Genomic DNA, 20,235 nt, shown 5'->3' with positions numbered 1-20,235 from the left:
ACCCGCGTAATTAGACCACCATTCTTTTGAAACAGAGACATTCCGCAAAATACAAATATTCACAGTTAATGCACTCACCTCTTTTGAAGGTATCCTTTTTTATCGTTTTCAATTTATTTGTTTTAAATCACAATTGCGCGGCAATGAAATGATGCGAGCATAATGACACAGTCATCCACACGGCAGACGATTCCAATCTTTGTATAAAGCAGAGAAGTGTGAGAGGACCGCGAAGGTAGAAGAGGTTCCCGGTTTAGCCGGCCGCCGCGACATTCTTTCCCCCGGGGGTCGCCGCATTCCTCGTGCCCGGCCCTCGCCTCGGACCGCGGCGACGAAAGCCCTTCTCCCAACCCCCCAGTCAACAAATTGACTTCGACTTCTTTACAGGTTGTTTTTCTACCTGCGATGGAATCCATTTTTCATCCACGTTCTTTTTTGCAAACGATTTTAAACGGAAGGAAAAAAATTTACTAATTCCGTAGTTTTACACTTTAATCAACTTTCATTTGAATGTACTTTATATACTTTTTTATTTTGCATTACTTTTTGATTTTATTATTACTCGTAATTAATGCCTATAATGACAAATCAACAAGTAAAGTAAAACGAAAACAGTTAAGAAATTAAAGATTAATTTTAGAGGATTGATATGGTTTACATATTCAGAATTCCATATTAAATAAAGTATCTGCTCATAAACTTATATAATTCTTTTAGAGTGATTGATATAGGAATTGGTATATTCATGATTCTATATGCATTAAAATAACAATTCATAAAATATATTTAAATTAAGAATATTTTTTAAATAATGATTTATTTAGAAATTGATATATTCCCAACAATTTCTAAATAAGAGTTAGTAAGAACTTAAGCTACTCAGCTTATTAAACTAAGCTAAGAACTTAAGCTTATTAAACTAAGAGCTGATTACTAAGAGTTTATTAAATCTATCTAAAATAAATTATCTATCTATCTATAATATAATATAATCTATCTATATACGCCGTCGTGGTCAGGGAGCTGACTTCACATCAGAAATGTCCTGGGTTCGAATCCTGGACAAGGCATAGCAAAGCATTCATTCTCTATCTATCCTTACTGTGGGTGGAACGTTGGCCCACCTAATATGGTGCCCCTGAAAGAGGGGTGCCCCTGCTCGTTGGCGCTCGCCAACCCCCGGAACTGCTTTCGCAGTTCATTTCGGATTGCTTCGCAATCCGATGCTCGCTCATTGAATACGTTCTTAACCTCTAGCCTTTGTATACTTTTTTGAACACTGAAGTTCCGAAAGCTTTTCACTGTAGAAAATTCTAAACCTGTGCATTTCAATATTAATTTGAAATTGCAAACAGTTCACATATTTTGCTTAATCACACTATTCTAAATTTCAGTTGTTGAGAAAAGTGACTGTTGTAAGTTTTGTTTTAAAGTCTTTCCCACCAGACGGCTAAAACCATGTGTTGTAAAACAATATGAAATAGTACTGAACGCCGGATGTAAAGCATCGGCTTCGATGAAGATAATTTTGTGAGAATGTTTTTGATAATTCGGTGAGAATTCACCCGATTAGACATATGATACTCACTACGTGCTCTTGCGCGCCGAAGCCTATCAATTAAAACGTATTAGCGTTTTATATAATATAGATTAGCCATATGATGCTCACTACGTGCTCTTGCGCGCCGAATCCAATCAATTAAAAATGAAAACTGTTGCCAGCGCGAGGAAAGAAATATCATCGGTTTTGATGATACATACGTATACATACATACTCCCCGTGAAGTAAATGGTGACTAGTGAATGTTAAATCCATCGGGGCACATAGTCCTCCAGGTACCCATTTAAAAAAAATTATACCTCTGGGGGTACTGAATTGGAGATCGATCGTTCTCTGGTTCGGGTCAAAATTACGATCTGTGGATGAATGGATGGTGCCACTGGAAAACAAGAACAATCACACCCCTTGGCTTAGTTGCCAACAACAACAACAAAACAATTTTTATAACTACTTATGAATTCTAATAATTTTTTAATAGTTTCAAATGGGGAAAATTCATTTACGTAAACTTTAAATTAATTCTTGGATATTAATTAATTTTAAAAATATATCATATTTCATTCGAATAAATATTTAATCGCGTTTAATGCTGGTTCAATGCCCGAAATGAATCGCTTGTTAATTTCATAAAATCGCTAATGCGGTACTTCATTTTACGGTGCTTTTTTTCCGTTGCTCTTTCTTTCATCCACTAAGAAGAAGCGATTCTGTTAAGTGAGACGAGCGGTTCCTTTTAATTTCACAGTCGCCATACTTCGCAATGTTTCTGCAATTGTTTCAAAGGATCTTTTGCATTTGAGTGTTAAACACATTTAACTAAAGGTATTTTCATTCAATAGGTAATTTCTTTCAAAATATAATTTATTTATTTATTTTTAAATTTCGCATAGATGATCAATATGTAAATTCAATAATAATCATATGATTTCATACACGAATTCAATAATGATAAATAAAAAAATTTTAACACAAACAATAAATAAAAAAACGATATCGACCAAATTGTACCTGAATTTCAAAAGTCTCATTTCGAAATTTTATTTCTATCGAACTTTCTAACCAATTTTTTTAAATTGAATTTAAATAAATTTGGTCATAGTATATTATATTTAATGATAATTTGCATACTTTTCAATACAAAATTTTTTCGACCATTAAATTAAAAAAATAATAAATAATTATATAAAAATTTACGTATAAACTTTCGATAAACGAGCTTTAACTTACGGTGCTTAGCACGATGAAGTCCACTTATGGTTGTAGCCGTAAGCAAAAGGTCAATTGTGTGCAAAAAGTTTTTTATTTGCACAAAAAGTGCACGAAAGTACACAAAAAATGCAATAAATAAACTTTCAACTGCCTTCCAAACCATATTATCCTGATTGTGGCAACCACTTATAATTTGAGAGTCAAGAAACTCAATCCACTGATAAAATAGATATGCTTGTTCAGGAAAATTAATTTTTTTTCATCTGGTTTCATAATTTGAAATATCGTCTGCAATAAATAATAAAATAGATATGTTTATTCAGGAAAATTATTATTTTTCATCTGGTCTCATAATTTGAAATATTGTCTGCAATAAATAATAAAATAGATATGTTTATTCAGGAAATTTTTTTTTTCTTCTGGTCTCATAATTTGAAAAATCGTCTGCAATAAATCATAAAATAGATATGTTTATTCGGGAAAATTATTTTTTTTCATCTGGTCTCATAATTTGAAATATCGTCTGGAATAAATTAATTAACTTTTAGGTTAACTGATCGTAACATTTAGACTGCGTCTTAGTGCGACCATTTACTCAAACAATTGTAAGATTTTTTTCGCATTATTTTTATATTAACATAAAGGGAAAGCAGTCCTAAAAATTATTCCAATTTCAAATTAACAACCCTGGAATGGTGACTTCGAAAAAAGTCGTTTGACAAAAAGAATCCGGATTGCCAGATCTCTCATGACGATTTAACTCGAGCAATGCCACAAACAAGCCTTAAGATTTTTTCCCACTATTTTTATATTAACATAAAGGGAAAGCAGACCTGAAAAATGATTCCAATTTCAAATTAACAACCCTGGAATGGGACTTCTAAAAAAGGTCGTTTGATAAAAAAGAATCCGGATTGCCAGATCTCTCATGACTATTTTATCTCGAGCAATGCCACAAACAAGCCTTAAAATTTTTCTTTCCCACTATTTTTATATTAACATAAAGGGAAAGCAGTCCTGAAAAATGATTCCAATTTCAAATTAACAACCCTGGAATGGTGACTTCTAAAAAAAGTCGTTTGATAAAAAAGAATCCGGATTGCCAGATCTCTCATGACTATTTTATCTCGAGCAGTGCCCCAAACAAGCCTTAAAATTTTTCTTTCCCACTATTTTTATATTAACATAAAGGGAAAGCAGTCCTGAAAAATGATTCCAATTTCAAATTAACAACCCTGGAATGGTGACTTCTAAAAAAAGTCGTTTGATAAAAAAGAATCCGGATTGCCAGCTCTCTCATGACGATTTTTATCTGGAGCAATGCCACAAACAAGCACCGAGATCAATTATCGAATCGAAACAAGACTTCCTCTTGGGGGAAATAAATTCTGAATGGTGTATCATTATGAAATGCCTCCATAACATCGAGCTCTATTGGAAGAAAAAGAATATGTCTTTGATGAAGACAAGTGAAAAATCACAAAAACCTTAAGCTATGATTCGGCCCCATAGCCTTATGCATGACCTAGAAACTGTAACAACTGACTGATAATCCTCCTCCTGATGCATCAGTCAGTTGGTATGCAGCACGCGGTGCAACCAACTTATTTAAATTGCATGCTATTAAAAAAAAAAAAAAAAAAAAAGGCAAAAGAGCATATGGTCTTTTTTAAGGCCTTCTAGTAATTAACAGATTTGGATATTCACACTGAGGTAAAAAGTGTCAACAATAATATTCAATTAATTATAAGCAAGGTTTGCATTTTTATGATTTATTGCATATTTTTACACGTGATCTACATTTATTTTAATTAACTATAAATCAACATTCCCCTTAATTGATAAGCTGCCGCGTGACAGAAAAAAAATTATGGATGATGAATTGATGAATTTCGCATCACCCAAATTAAAAATGATGGAACCTAGTCGAGTATGGAATTCAGTGTATGAATAGAATAAATATCTGATATTATTCGATTTTATCACAAAAACGAGCAATAGAAAAAAAAGTTTTTTTAAAGTCAATTCCTACTTAGGTCAACAACAAACAATTTTATTTTAGTTACTTTTTATTAAATAATTACTCAAATTAATTTATTAAATTTGATGAATGAATTAATATTTGAAAAAAACTGTATTAGCATCAAGTGTATTAGCACCACTACAAGTTTAAAAAAATTTGAACTTCAATTGAATGAATAAAAATTATTGAAAATTAGGACAAGATATAGGAAGAGTGTGAACTAATAGTAGGAATTGAAAAAGATAAATCATGCAAAACAGTTATGAATGTTCAAAAAAAAGTTACTAGTCTTGTATTTGCTGATTAAGGAACTGATTTAATCTCGAGGTTTAGAGTTAACTAATTAATCTCATAAACAACTAAAGCATATTACATACATACAGTATTATGTGTACGTACATGGGTGATTCTTTTTAAACATGACAATTCGGACCAAAAAATTTCTTCAAATTTAAAGTCGTCAAAATAATCTAAAATTTATTTTGTATACTTCTTCCGTTACACTTATTAATATCTTACAGACAGCAGTGTAGTTTATTGACATTTGCTCGAGAAGAAAAATAAAATAGAAATTCACCAAATCATGAATGCCAGGAAAATGACATATTAGCTTAGAAGTTTAAAAAACAGTCATTTTAAGTTAATAGTAAGTAACTCAACTTAAGCCCTTATGTTAGATGAATCCAGAGACGGATTATACCTTTCGTAGGCCCTAGGCACAGCCGTTTTTGGGCCCTCCCCTACTTCTCCCACTCCTCCCCTCTTTTCAAAATATATGCTAAAATTTTCTTGCATATTTTTTTTTACATTTTTATTAATATGGATTTTAATTTACAAATTTGTTTATCAAACTTTATCTGCAATACCGACATACTGCCGATATTGCAGTTGATATCGATAATACCATTATGATTAGTTCGATCGATAACTATGTAAACACTTCACGTCAACAATACAACAAAAATTAGCAAAGAAAACAGTGAAATTGATAGTGAGATTAATTACAAGAAATATTTATACTACAAATAGCTTCATAGTTTTCATGATACTACTATGATAACTAAGTGAAGGAAATTAGCATTGTCAAAAGTAAATCTTTTGAAATTATGAATGCAGAAGGAATTATGAATGCAAAATTATTATTGAAATTATGAATGCAGGAGGAATTACGAATGCAAATGCAGAAGGAGAAAGATCCTTCTCCAGATTAAAATTGATAAAAAATTATTTGCGTTCAACAATGAATCAAGATCGTTTGGCATCGCTCGCACTTATGTCTATTGAATACGACATTTTGCCTAGTTTGGAATTCGACAGCATAATACAAGATTTCGTTGAATCCAAAAATAGCAAAAAAGTAATATATTAGATCATAAGATTCTGTAAAATAATTTATTACCGAAAAATATTATATTTTTATTTGTATCTTCATAATTTTGTGCAAAATACACTTGTTGTTTTTAAAGCTAAATTATTTTTGTCAACAAATTTTTTTCTCCCAAGTTTTTCGTAGGCCCCTGAATTTCGTAGGCCCTAGGCACGTGCCTAGTGTGCCTATAGGTTAATCCGGCCCTGGATGAACCATAAATTGCTTAAATTAATTCTTTTTATCCACTGTAGAAAGAATCAAATTTTTTGTTGTTGCTGATATGTACAGAATGAAATTGCGTACAATAATCAATCATTAAATAAATGAATAAGTTTGATTACATTCAACCATATTACAATCATGCATAAACTTGGTATTAGGTTAATATTTGCTTTTCCTCCTTACAGTATTAGCAGTTAAAAAAAAATTCTGGTAACACTTCAATGTACTGGAATTCATAAGCCAGGAAAATGACAGCCGGGATAATGACAAATTCGCCATTTTATAGCATATAACTTTACTTTAATTTAATATTTTGGCCTAAAACGTTTACATTCTGCAGAAAACAGCAGGATTTCTTAAAATAAATCAGATAAATCTATGTAGTTTATGAAAATAAAAGTACTAAATAAAGCACTAAATAAAAGTAGCCAGGAAAATGACAAATTTTCTTGGGACAAACAAATTATTGACAGAAAAAAATTATTTTAAACGAAGTTTTTGTAAATAATACCTTCTGCGTATATTCTAGAAATGCTTACACCGGTTGAGATTAAAAAAAATTAGGTATTGCTATTGAAAAATTTATGGTAAGTTTTGAAGCTAGTTATTATTGGAAACATTGTTTGGGACATGCAAGGAAAATGACATTTTGAAGTTCAATTAAATTTTTTAACTATAAAAAACAGTTAATGCTAGTGCAAAGTCATTTTAAAATGCTAAAAGCAATGCAATTTATTTATTTTTTTTTAAAGTTCCTTTAGCATTATAGTATTAGATCTTGGAGCAAGGGACAGTGAATTGTCATATTTCGTGAGAATCACCCACATATATACAGTACATATATGCAATACAAAAACACTTTTACAATGGAATTTAGTTAACGTGTGCAAGCTTAAAAAACGAATTTCTAGTTGTTACAGAAAATGTTAGCGCTATCAGTTAAAATGCAATCAGGTTCAGTCACATGCAGTGTCGGATTACCCATTAGGCTAGACTGGGCCGTGGCCTGCGGCCCCCAATGATTAGGGGCCCCCTTAAAATGGATTTCTTGAAAATAAATTTTAAAAAACTAAGAAAAACAATGATTTTTTTTTTTTTAAAAAATCAATTTCAGATATATATTTAAAATTTTTCAAAATGTTATGATTATTTTTTAGTTCTAATTTAACAAAATAAAGTAAAATTTAATTTATTATTATTTATTTTAATTTTAAATATGCTTTCTTAAATGAAAAGATATATAAATACTTTTATAATTGGATAAATTGAAAATATACGAGAAAAACAACTTAATCGAAGGGCCCCAAAAATTTGAATGGCCTAGGGCCCCGCGTGCGCTTAATCCGACCCTGGTCACATGTACAGCGTTGCCACCAAAATACAAAAGATAATAAACAAGATATTTCGCACAGGGAATAAATTGTTAATTGACCAAAAGAAGATATATTTTTTTTTTTAATGGTAACGATAAGAAAGAGCTTCCATTACAGAGCGAAGAAATTCAACCCTTGCTATCTTGCAAGACAAGCAAATAAAATAAATGAAATGAATGAATTAAAAAGTAGTTTTAGTCGGAATAATCCTAACAATCTGGCAAGAGGTAGAATAGAAATGATGGTGAATATTTCTTCTGACAATTGACCTTGTATTCAACATAGTTTTATCTTCCTTCTTTAGAACGCATAGCATCACCTTTAGAAGATCACGTATTTAATGCTTCTTCACGTTTTGTTCATTCATTCTAAATGTGCATTTTTTTTCTTTTTCACTTTCCTTTTTTAATTTTCCAATACCGTTCTACCATATCGGTAAATTCTATTCTCTTCACTTCACCTTTTATGAAACTGCATCGTTCCACTAGAGTGAATTAGCAGAATGCAAACGATTTCTCTTTCTTTTAATATGCCGTTTTTATTTATTTATTTTTTTCTTCCTTCTCTTGGTATTTGACGGTCGAATTTCATTTACTCTGATTATCTTTTGAATTTTTACTGCACTCAGAGTAGGCAGTTGGTGTTTTTATCCGAATTATTATTATTATTATTATATTACTCATTCAGTGATGTAGATTCGCAACAGGATTACTAAAAATGTATGAATTCTTCCTGACTTCCCGCAGACGAGAACCGGTCTACTACAAGTTTTTTTTTCTTCTTTTTTTTTTCTTTCTTTTATTTCGAAAGAGCTTTTAAAAAGCTAAACGACTAACAAACTAAAATTTATGTTCTTAGGTAAATAGTATTTCCTCATCCGTAAATTATATTTTAACAGCATTAAACAAGCTACATATTCGGCGGAATATTTCATTATTTTAAGGCTGTTTTCCTTTGATGACAAAGTGTAATCATTCTAAACACTCACAATTTCTAGCATACTTTAAGTTGTTCAAAATTAGAAATTAGCTTTATATTAAGTAATTACAAATAAAATGTTTAATTACACTGATTTAAAAAAAAAGAACTCTAACACCATTTCAGCTGATTCTTACTTAAAATGATTTCCTGAATCCGAATATGAACCTTTACCCCCAACGCCATCTATGTTTCATTTTGCTTTATAGCGATGTTGAAGAGCCGATCCATTTTTTACTTCACGACTATCCTATATTCAACTCTGTAACCTGTAATTCTGAACCCTACCCAGAAGATAAGGGAACTCCTCTGTGAATTGGGACACACTTGCCTTTTACGGAGCACTTTTCGTTGTTATTGAGTTCAACGGCGGAAATTTGTGAAGTGTACTAACATAAATTACGAAGAAAAGTGAGAGACGCGTAGTTTACCACGATCGAAAATATATCTCAAAACTGTTTCATAAAAATTTTATAAATTAAAATTCATTTTTTGTATGTGCCATTTTTGCATGATATCAAATATGAATTTAACCTTATTAAATCTTATTCTTCACTATAACGTAGCAGATGGATCACTCGGGATTTCAAAATGTAAAAGAATTAAAATTTTCGAGCAGTCGTTTTTTATTTTTTGGTAAAAAGAAATAACAAATTACGCATCAACATTTTCATCTCTCACAGGAGAAAAAATTTTATTCTTCACTGACCAAGAGAAGAAATTCATCAGATACAATGCTCCCTCCCTTTGCATTCCTTTACGAACGTCCTTGGTTCATAAAATAGCGGGGGAGTCACTCCTCCCCACGAATACCCCCCCCCGTTGACCTAACAGCACTTTTTGCCCCCGCACGAGCCATGCAGAGGACGAAAGATTATAATCGTTATCTACAAAGATTCAAGGGTTCCCCCATCCACCCCCTCACGCAATATATATAGTAGAAAACTTGAATCCTATATATAATATCTATTATACCGAGTTTATCGTATGGCCTCTAATCACAGAACAGGCAGCTTAATACCCCTTTCCAAACATTAGAAGAATACTAATGTTCCTATGAATTCTACTATAATATCAGGGATATAAAAGCAACAATATATATATATATATATATATATAATACAAAAATTATAAATACTTTTGTACTAATAAAAGCATTAAAACTCTTCCGTTTTCATAAAATGTCTTTGGTAAAGAAGAATAGGTGTAGAAATTCTATTTTGGGACTTAAAGGCTGAAAACATACCATTGAATTATAATTAGATTTATATTTCAAGGGAGGAGTTATTTTTAGAATCTTGTCCCTCTTTCACTTCCATATTAGGAAGCATTAAATGATTTTCCATGATGCGTAGAGTTACAAGGTATGTACGACTGGAACCTGTTTACAACAAAATCTGTAAGTATTTAATGCGAGACCAATGGTTTTCGCATGCCTCACCTTTAAATAAACCTTTTTAGAACTTATTATGGCTTATGACCGCATTATTAAAGCTGAATACAACAATGATAACAGGGATGTAGCCCTATTATATATATATATATATATATTTTTCCCCCAATGAAATTCATAGCAATCCACATTTTTTAAGAATCACGAGATAAAAGATCACCGGGGAAGAAAAAAAGAGAGTATTTTATTGTCTATTACAGTGAAACCCCGATTTTACGTTTCTCAGGGGACTGGGTAAAAAAAACGTAAAATCCGGGAAAACGTAAAATACGGGAAATACTTAGATAGCAAAAAATCATATAATAATAATGGGAAAATAAAACAAACGAAAGGTAGTAAAGATGACTCTTTCAAAAGGTACTATTAAAATCTATATTTTACGAAAAGAATATTAGTATTTAAAGAAAAAAACATACCAGTTCAAGATCATTTTTACAATTTTTGTTAAGAATCATGCAATTTAGGTGCAAAATAGTGCGTAATAGTAGATTGTTTTTTAGACATTGAGTTCAAAGTAAATGCCTCATCTTCCAGGACTGAAATCTTTTGCAAATTTTTTTCCTGGTCTTCGTATGATAGAAAATAGTCTTTCACTATTAGCAAACTTCTCAATGCTGTGTTGAAAGAAGGAACGGGCTGTGCTTCTGTTCCTTCTTGTTCATCTTCATCGGCGGATGAAAAGTCCATAACATCGTCCACGGATGGAGCAGTGGTTCTCTCAGCTTCGCATGTTGCTAAGTTTTCACGGATGTACTCGTCGAAGTCATAGCTAACTGTTTCATTGTCATTCTCCGGGTCTAGTCTAGCTAATCCTGCATCTGCTAACGGTTCATTAGAAGCTACGATTCCGCTTTCTTCAAAACAGTGGGAAATGCGCTTTTGTGTAACGCTTCTCCAAGCAGCAGAAATAAAATGCATAGCCTCCAGAACACTTAACTTTAGTTTGCAGGCGTCATTTAGGTTTCCGTTCTCTAGTTCAGCTACAGCTTTCCGGACAAGTTGCTTTCTGTAAAAAACCTTAAATATTGCTTATTAAAAGTTTTTTTTATTTTTTATTTCTACCAAAAACGTAAAATGCGGGAAATTCCGTAAATTAAAAACTTACAATCCGGGTAAAATTAACATTGGAGGTATACGGAAAAACTGGGTCCTGATGAAAAAAACGTAAAATGCGGGAAAAACGTAAATTCGGGGGACGTAAAATCGAGGTTTCACTGTATTTAAATTTAACGTTCGGTTTCATTCGGAAAGGAGCAACGTTGGCCCACCTAATAGGGTGTCCCTGAAATAGTGGCCAGCAAATCTGCCCTTCCTATGTCCTACGCCTGTATGACCTAGGTCATTATCCAGGAGGGTATTGGGAAAAAAAATTTAAAAAAATATTTATTAGAAACTATTTCGCAAAATTTTTGAAAATGTTTTCAAATTTTATTGATTTTATGTTTATAAATTAAGAACGATGAACGATGTAGAAAAAATACTATTTTTTATTACTGCACAGATCCCTATTATGAATTTTTTTTTTTGGAAAGTGATTACAAATATATTTTGAGTGCTTAAAAAGTACTTAAAAGGTGCTTATTTTTTGTTGAAAAATCTGGCTACACACCCTGTTGCTTTTTTCGGTTTCTTAATCGTCAGTTCATTAAATTCAATTTTCAAAAAGCCGTGTTAAAGTTTTCGTACAGTCATGTTTTCCTGATTTGTTTTTCCTCCGAGGAACGCAAATATGCGTTCATTTCATAAATAAACTTTTTCATGAAAGCAAATATGACCCTTGTATGTAGCTTGATGTAAAAAGTTACCTTATCTTTTGGGGGCTAAAAATTGCTGAGATGGAATCCATAACACATCAAGGACAGATATATTAATCAACATAGCTGATACTGTCATTAAAAAGCTTAAGAAATTTTACTGCACGTGAATTATGTTTATGGTCAACGAATGATTAAAATTAAACAGACAAAACAAATTTCGTTTACCATCATTTTTAAGCTATTTTTACAATATCCTACCAAGCTACATTAATACATGCTATTAATTAATTATCAAGTATCTGCAGGTCTTATCCACTATCTGCAAATGTCTCTGCTTCATTGCAAAGCTTTACGTTATTAGTCATCCACAGCGAACAGTCAACCCATATTTCTGTTAGATTGTTTTTTTTTTTAATTTATTTCTTAAGAAAATATAAAAATAACAACATGCTTTTATTTATATAGAATGCTCAATAAATTACCTTAGAGCTATACAGGGAATCCGTAAGTGTTTTTATTTTATTTTATTACCGTCGTTGAACAGCCGATCCAATTTCGGGTTTACGACTACTAATGTTCAACTCCGTATTTTTGTAGTTTTGAGCCCAAACCAGAAGATAAGGAAATTCCTCGATCAGTATCCCCAGAGGTATGATTTGTTACGAGAACATGGACGACTTTGTGACTCGACAGATTTAGCGTGCATCAGTCACCATTTACTACAAGGGTTATCTTCGGCCGGTGGGGATCGAACCCACGACCATTTGGACATGGACCCATCAGTGTCCCACCAACCCGGCTATCCCGTCCCTCCCGTAAGTGATTTATTTTATTTTATTTTATTTTATAACAGTCGCTGAACTGGCGATCCAATTTTTGGGTTTGCGACTGCCAATGTTCAAATTCGTAGCCTTGTCATTTTGAACCCAATCCAGAAGACAAGGGAACTCCTGGGTCAAGTACTCGGAGAAATTTGCTTTCGTGGAGGACTTTTTGATGGAACTAACCGGCATTTGCGTTACACGGGGAAGAAGACCACGAGAACATCCCACTTATTAGCCTGACGACAAAGGGACTCTAACCCATGATCCGTCTACCACTGAGGATATTTCATGTCAGCACTGTAGTCGGTGCAAGCCAATTGCGGATTCGTATGGACCAGCCTTCGCAGGGATTCGAACCCGGTTCCCTCATTGGAAGGCGAACGCTCTATACTTTGAGCCATCACCGTAAGTGTTGCAGCAAACTTCTGGGGGAGAAAGAGCACATTATAAGGATTAGGAATAGCATAAGAACCCATGCCCGGAAGGACAGGTACGCCACTAAATGGTTTTGAGCAGGAGAGGAATATGAAGATTGCCTTACTCGATCGGTAGGCAGCATACGAAGAACATGGAACGCTATACGAATGGAGAGCTTGCAGTCTTACACGTAGTACATGTTATAACTGAAGGTAATGGACGAGCCGTTGCACACATTTATCGAGGACGCTTCAACGACAGGAAGCAACCACACTACAGTTTGTTTGCACGTCTGCGTCAAAATTTGTGTGAGTACGGGTCATTAAGAATTGACGGGACAAGTGAGAGCAAGCCACGATCGACTCGTTCTTGAAGAAAGTGTGTTGCATGCAGTGGAGAGTAATCCGAGGACCAACATACGTGCCTCTCAGTTAAGAATGTCTCGTACTAGTGTCCAGCTTGCTTTGAAAGATAAGTCTTTCCACGCCTTTCATCTCCAAAGGGTTCAGTTACTGCCCTGCAATGACCACCTTGCTTGCCCGATGACCATCTGATGCTCTCCGATGACCACTTAGAACGTGTGCGTTCCTCAAAGTGGTTTCTGCAAAAAGTGCACGTGATGTGAATTTCCCAGCTTATGTGCTGCTCACTGATGAGGTCACATTCAACAAGGAAGGCGAATTCAATTACCACAATCAGCATTTGAGGGCTCAACAAAACAAAACAAAAAAACCACAGTGTGCAACACAACAACGCTACAGAGTTAATGTGAGGTTGGGTTTGGTCGGCGACTTCTTAGTCGGGACGTACCTTTAACCATCCAGGTTGAATGTTGCGAATTATCTGGTCATTCTGGAGTAGGTTCTTTCCGACGAAGTTCCACAAAATGTGAGACTCAAAATGTGGTTCCAACATAATGGGGAACTTGCTCATTTTCGATCGGATGTCCGTAGCCATTTGAACAGATCAAATGGCTACGGCATTAATGGATTGGGCATGGTGGACCTTGACCCCAAAGTTCACCGGATCTATAAAACCTCTATATCTCTCTGTGGGTAGCCATCAAAAGTGTCGTGTATCGCGATCCTGTTGAGTCTGAAATGAACTACTTTTTTTTAAAAAAATTAAATCTATTCAGATTTAGATACAAAGAGGGAATTAAGTAAAGAACATAGTAGTAAAAGGAAGGATAGTTCCCATTCGTTTTAAGGTGGAATGTTCTGGAACTTGGAATTTACTAAAAGCGTAATTAATTTCCATCCGCTAACTTGGAATTTTTAATAAGTCATTATTGAGATCATTTAAAACGAAGTTTCAACTCAAACAATCATTTATGTGTTGTTGCTCTTGTCGTAAGCTATTAAAGCAAAGGAGGTGTGATTCTTCTGTTTTCCAGAGCAATATCTATGACCAAGAATTTGACTTCTATCACACCCATGCGTCACAACCCGTTTATAAGGAGAACCCATTCATACATCCACAGATCATACTTTTGAACTGGACCAGAGAATTATTAGTCTCCAATTCAGTACCCCCAGAGGTATGATTTGTTAAGGGAGCATGGATGACTTTGTGACCCGACAGATTTAACGTGCATCAGTCACCATTTACTGCACGGGGAGTCTTCAGCCGACTGGAATTGAACCCACGAACGCTTGTACATGGGCCCAGCGCCCTACCAACCAGGCTATCCCGGCCTCCAACCCCAGTCTTTGTTGCTGTTGTCTTATGCCAATTGTCAATACTAACATGCCTATTTTAAGGAAAGAAGGATGCGCTTCTTCTTGTTTTCGAGTGGCGCCATCTGTGGTAAAGAATTTGACTTCTGTCACACACATTCGTCACAGCCCGTTATGCTGGGAGGACAGATTCGCTCACCATCCCTCTGCAGATCGCAATTTAACCTGAACCAAGGCAGGATAAATCTCTGATTCATTATTCTCAGAGGTATAATTTGCTATGGTAACTTAGAGGACTGTGTGACCCAACAAATTCAACGTTCACCAGTCACCATTTTGTACACGGGGAGTCTTCGGCCGGCGGGGATCAAACTTATGACCTCAAGAACATGATCCCAAAGCTTTACCAAGCTATCCTCAGTCATTTATGTACTATGGGGTGAAGAACATGTCGATAGTATTCACTATTTTAAACCGATATTCTCTTTAAGATGTTTAACATGAAATTCTTTGTGAGTTGTTATTTCAATAATTTAAAGAAAGGTTTCAAATCAAACAAATATTTAATTGCAGCAAGTTTCAGTGAGTAATTACAGCAAGTAAGTTCAATGTATTAATTACAGTAAGGAAATTAAATAAAGAACATATCAAAAAACGTCCAAGACGATAATTCCTATTCTAAAATCTTTAATTTGGAATACCTTGTAAGTTTCTCTTTTAATGGTTGAAATTTTGAAGCTAAGTTTCAAATCAAGCAATCATGCTGGTACAGAGAGGTGTTTTTTTCTCTCCAAGGAACGTATGTTAAGTTTGGAATATTTCACTACGATATCTCAGTAAAATTTTTTAAAAGAAATGGCGCTACTTGACTCATGAGATCCTTTAATTCGCCTCAGAGTTAAATTTTGAAGCTAAGTTTCAAATCAAGCTATCATGCTGGTACAGCGTGTTTCTTTTTTCGAAGAACGTATGTAAAGTTTGGAATATTTCGCTAAGATATCACAGTAAAATTTTAAAACAAATGGCGCTACTTGATCCATGAGATTCTTCAATTCGCATCAGGATTAAATTTTGAAGCTAAGTTTCAAATCAAGCAATCATGCTGGCACAGCGTTTTTTCTTTTCTTTTTTTCTTCTAAGGAACGTATATAAAGTTTGGAAAATTTAGCTAAGATATCTCAGTGAAATTTTTTTAAAAAAATGACGCTACTTGACTCATGAGATCCTTCAGTTCACCTCAGAGTTAAATTTTGAAGCTAAGCTGCAAATCATGCTGGTAGAGCGTGTGTGTTTTTCAAGAAACGTGTGTAAAATATGGAATATTTTTAGCTAAGATATCTCAGTGAAATTTTTAAAAAAATGGCGCTACTTGCCTCATGAGATCCTTCAATTCTCCTCAGAGTTAAACTTTGAAGCTAAGCTGCAAATCATGCTGGTACAGCGTGTGTGTTTTTCAAGAAACGTGTGTAAAATTTGGAATATTTCGCTAAGATATCTGAGTGAAATTTTAAAAAAAATGGCGCTACTTGACTCATGAGATCCTTCAATTCACCTCAGAGTTAAATTTTGAAGCGAAGCTGCAAATCATGCTGGTACAGCGTGTGTGTTTTTCAAGAAACGTGTGTAAAATTTGGAATATTTCGCTAAGATATCTCAGTGAAATTTTTAAAAAAAATGGCGCTACTTGACTCATGAGATCCTTCAATTCACCTCAGAGTTAAATTTTGAAGCTAAGCTGCAAATCATGCTGGTACAGCGTGTGTGTTTTTCAAGAAACGTGTGTGAAATTTGGAATATTTCGCTAAGACATCTCAGTGAAATTTTAAAAAAAAATGGCGCTACTTGACTCATGAGATCCTTCAATTCGCCTCAGAGTTATCTGAAAGACTATCTGGAATCTTAACATTATAATAAGGAAGAAAATCGTATGATTCATTCTAATCGTAATCAAATGTCAACCGCGTCATGACAATGCCCCTTCTCTCTATGTACCCTCATTCCACATACCTTGGCGTCAATGCATACGGGGCCAATCAATGCTTCTGCAGCCCGTAAGGCAACGGGTCCGCCTATTTAATAAGCAAGTACATCAGCGCCAGAGGGTCTCGGGTTTGTTTTTTCACTTTATTTTTCTCCCCACCAGATCTCTTAAATGTCTTTTTTTTCTTCCTTCCATTACTAACTTGTCCATTACCTGGCCGTAGCATTACGTAAGATATGTTATTTCGTTAATAAACTGTCTCTTGGCGATGGCTTTTGCACGCCTCACAGAGAAATTGGCGGGTTTTGGATATTTTTAAGGAACCTTCTGTATTTTTAATGCCAGATAAATATATTTTTTTTAAATTCGTAAAATTAATTTCTTATTACGAGTTTAATTTTGTTCTTAATAAGTTATTTGTTGTTAGAATAATAGAGTTGCTCCTTCACCAAAATTAACTGCGAAATAAATAATTTTTGGAAGTTAAATAATATTGAATTTTTATTTGGTATAAAAATTAAGTTTCGAAAAATGCATTTATTTATTGTGGTGATACGAAACTCGAAATTTATTTATTACTTTTGGATTTACAAGGAAGCTCACACACAACCTTTTCTTGTCTTTCAAAAGGTTGAATACAAGGTCTCATCTCAATTTTTGCAAGACTAAAAAAATATTAAAATTAACTAGTGATACTGGAAACTATGGATTTTTAAAGACCTTGAACCAAAATTAAGTACTTTTAAGAACCCTTATTTTCCAAAATAAAAATTAAGCAGTTTTTTAAGGACTTTTAAGTGCAGCGAGAACCCTGTTTTAAAGAATAAAGGTCTGAACATATACTTTGATCTGAACATGTACTTAAAACGAGTTTTGCCCAATTTGAAATATAATTTAGCGAAAAATAAGTGTACAGTAAATAAAAAATAATGATAATTTTTAGTTTTATGTTTAAAAACGAAAAATACTGCTCAGTAATCATGGGGAGTGGTTAACGAAGCGAGCAAAAAATGGAACCCCCCTCCCACCCAGTAGAACCTAAAATCATTCTTTTTCAAGAAAAAATTGTTCATTAAGAAGCGAAAGTTGGAAGGACGTAAAAACTAAATTTATCTAAAATTTAGGGCATGGCTGATAATATTAGTTTACAAAATTCTTAACTCCTACTGATAGAATCAGTATTTTTGAAGGTGATTAAATTAATATCATTAGATTAATTATATTTGTTTGTTTTTTTTTTATTTAAAAAAAATTAATGACAAGAAGTAATCAATGACAGGAAGAAGTAAGACAAGAAGTTAATATAGAGTATAATATAGTTCATATAGAGTTAATATAGAATAAATATTTTCAATGATTTAGAGAAAAATACGAGGGTTCTATAATTTCATTCCACAAATTCTAAGCCTCATTGAAAAATAAAATAAAACCTACAATTAAAAAAAAAATAATTCATAAATAGAAAGAAGTAACAACGCTCTCTAAAAATCAATAAATTTTTAACTGATTTGCGTAGTAATCGAAAATTTAAACAACACACATAACAGAGAGCGTCCGTGTAAAAGTAATTTAACAGCTATAAAACAGTCGCAGTTAGATAATTCTAGTATTTAGAATTAAAAAAATCCTTTTCTTTCTCCCCTATCCAGTAATACTTTAAGCAATCACAAAATTTCGGGATTTGGCTTATGGAGGTTTTAGATTTTTATTTCATTTATTTGTGCTTTTATTTATTTATTTAATACATGGGAGTCCGTAAGGGAAACTACTGAGCTGGGTTCGGTGAGATTATTGATCTCTCATGAGCAACTCTAATGCATTTTGCTAAATATTCTCAATTTCAGGCTTCATTCCACCCTCTGATATCGAACCGAAAAATCTCATGATCATGTAAAGTCTTTGAAAATTATTTTGCATTTTGTTAATGTATATAGTACTTAAAAATATTTTTTGAGTGATTAAAAAGTACTTTAAAGGTGCTTATTTTTTGGTGAGAAATTCGGTAACGCATCCTGTTAATGATTTGCAGAAAAATACGGGGATTCTATAATTTCATTCTTCAAATTCTAAGCCTTATTGAAAAATAAAATAAAACCTACAGTTAAAAGAAAAAATAAAGGTAATACATTCGTAATCAAGCTGAACGCATTTGGGTAATTGCTTGTTTTGAAAACACATATTTTAGAATCCAAACGAAGTTTTTAATATTACAAAATCATATATTCATTGTTCCCAAACCTGTTTCCTTTAAGAAAATCAGTAAAATTTTAAAGAGTAATTGAATCTGATGATGATTGATTTTGTTCATGTAATTGCATGGAATAAAAAAGAAAGAGAACGACTAGACACATGACAGTATGGAATTAAAACCAATGCGCAAAACAGTAATATTTTAGAATCTGAATTAAGGAATTGAATTTGAATAAAATCATACTCTATTGGTAATTTTGGGAGCGTGTGGAATTCTAATATGAATTTAAAAAAATTAACGAATTTTAAATTAAAGAAAGAATTTTTAAATGAAAACCACAATAACACGATTAGTGTTATTTTCATTGAGAAAAAGCTGGATTTAGTTTATCATGATAAACTAAAATCAGCTTTTTCTCAATTTATCGTGAAGAATTTAGTTTATCATGATTCAGTTTATCATTATTGAGAAAAAGCTGATTTTAGCTTATCATGATAAACTAAAATCAGCTTTTTCTCAATTTATTTTGAATTTATTTTATCATGATTTAGTTTATCATTATTGAGAAAAAGCTGAATTTAGTTTATCATGATAAAACCCAATCCAGAAGACAAGGATCAAGCATTGGGAGAAATTTGCCTTCGTGGAGGACTTTTTGATGAAACTAACCAGCATATGCGTTACATGGAGAGGGAAACCACGAAAACCTCTTATGATTAGCTTGACCGCAAGGGGTCTCACATGATCCGTCAACCACTGAGGATATTTTACGTCAGCACTGTGGCTGATGCAAGCTGAATACGGAATTCGTATCGACTAACAATCGTTGGGATTTGAACTCGGTTCACCTCATTGGAAGGCTCTATCCCCTGAGCCATCACGACTCTTTATTTAGTAATTGCTTCAAAATGCCATTTCTGAATTTTTTTATCTCATTTTGATGCCTTCAAAAAATATCTCGCAATTTTCTTTCTTTTTTTTAATGATGCGCCCACATAAAGTCAAAGAGAGATTTAAGTATATGCGCTTTATATGCAACAAAAATATAGAACGTATATGAGCAATTCTACAAATAAACACCAATTAGGCGTCCAAAAAATTTTTAAAAATTGTTTGGGGGGTACACTATTTCTACAGGAATTTTCTTCGTTTTTACACCCTAAAAAGGCAAGAAAAAATCGTGAACACGAAATTTGTG

The 20,235-nt window shown here is 33.2% G+C and overlaps 2 protein-coding genes across 8 annotated transcripts in view; both read right to left on the bottom strand.

Annotated features, from left to right (window-relative positions):
• LOC107453622 (ankyrin repeat and BTB/POZ domain-containing protein 2) overlaps positions 1–20,235 on the bottom strand; it is a 442,842-nt gene that overhangs the window by 404,330 nt on the left and 18,277 nt on the right. The window contains exon 1 of one of the 7 annotated variants that reach the window (XM_087169460.1): positions 79–353. The exons of 5 other annotated variants lie outside the window; for them this stretch is intronic. The gene's annotated coding sequence lies outside the window, so the exon portion shown is untranslated. Of the gene's footprint in view, positions 1–78; positions 354–20,235 lie in introns of those variants that run through there. One more of the 7 variants, XM_087169463.1, reaches the window with a different exon arrangement.
• Positions 10,633–14,143, bottom strand: LOC122270142 (tigger transposable element-derived protein 4). The gene is made up of 2 exons (XM_043046412.2): positions 13,997–14,143; positions 10,633–11,205 (listed from the first exon to the last, which is right to left on the bottom strand). The coding sequence occupies exons 1-2, from the start codon at positions 14,141–14,143 to the stop codon at positions 10,633–10,635; spliced, it is 720 nt and encodes a 239-aa protein (XP_042902346.2).

Source organism: Parasteatoda tepidariorum, chromosome 8 (genome assembly GCF_982258835.1).
Source record: "Parasteatoda tepidariorum strain Cologne lab strain chromosome 8, Ptep-v5.0, whole genome shotgun sequence".
Classification (NCBI taxonomy): Eukaryota; Metazoa; Arthropoda; class Arachnida; order Araneae; family Theridiidae; genus Parasteatoda; species Parasteatoda tepidariorum.
Note: the sequence above shows the minus strand (reverse complement) of the source record. Positions and strands in the feature narration are given on the sequence as shown.

Coding starts and splice junctions, on each gene's coding strand:
- LOC122270142 (XM_043046412.2), bottom strand. CDS start 14,143: ATGGCTACGGACATCCGATCGAAAATGAGCAAGTTCCCCATTATGTTG. Junction 11,206..13,996: donor TTCAACCTGGATGGTTAAAG/GTACGTCCCGAC, acceptor GCAATATTTAAG/GTTTTTTACAGAAAGCAACT.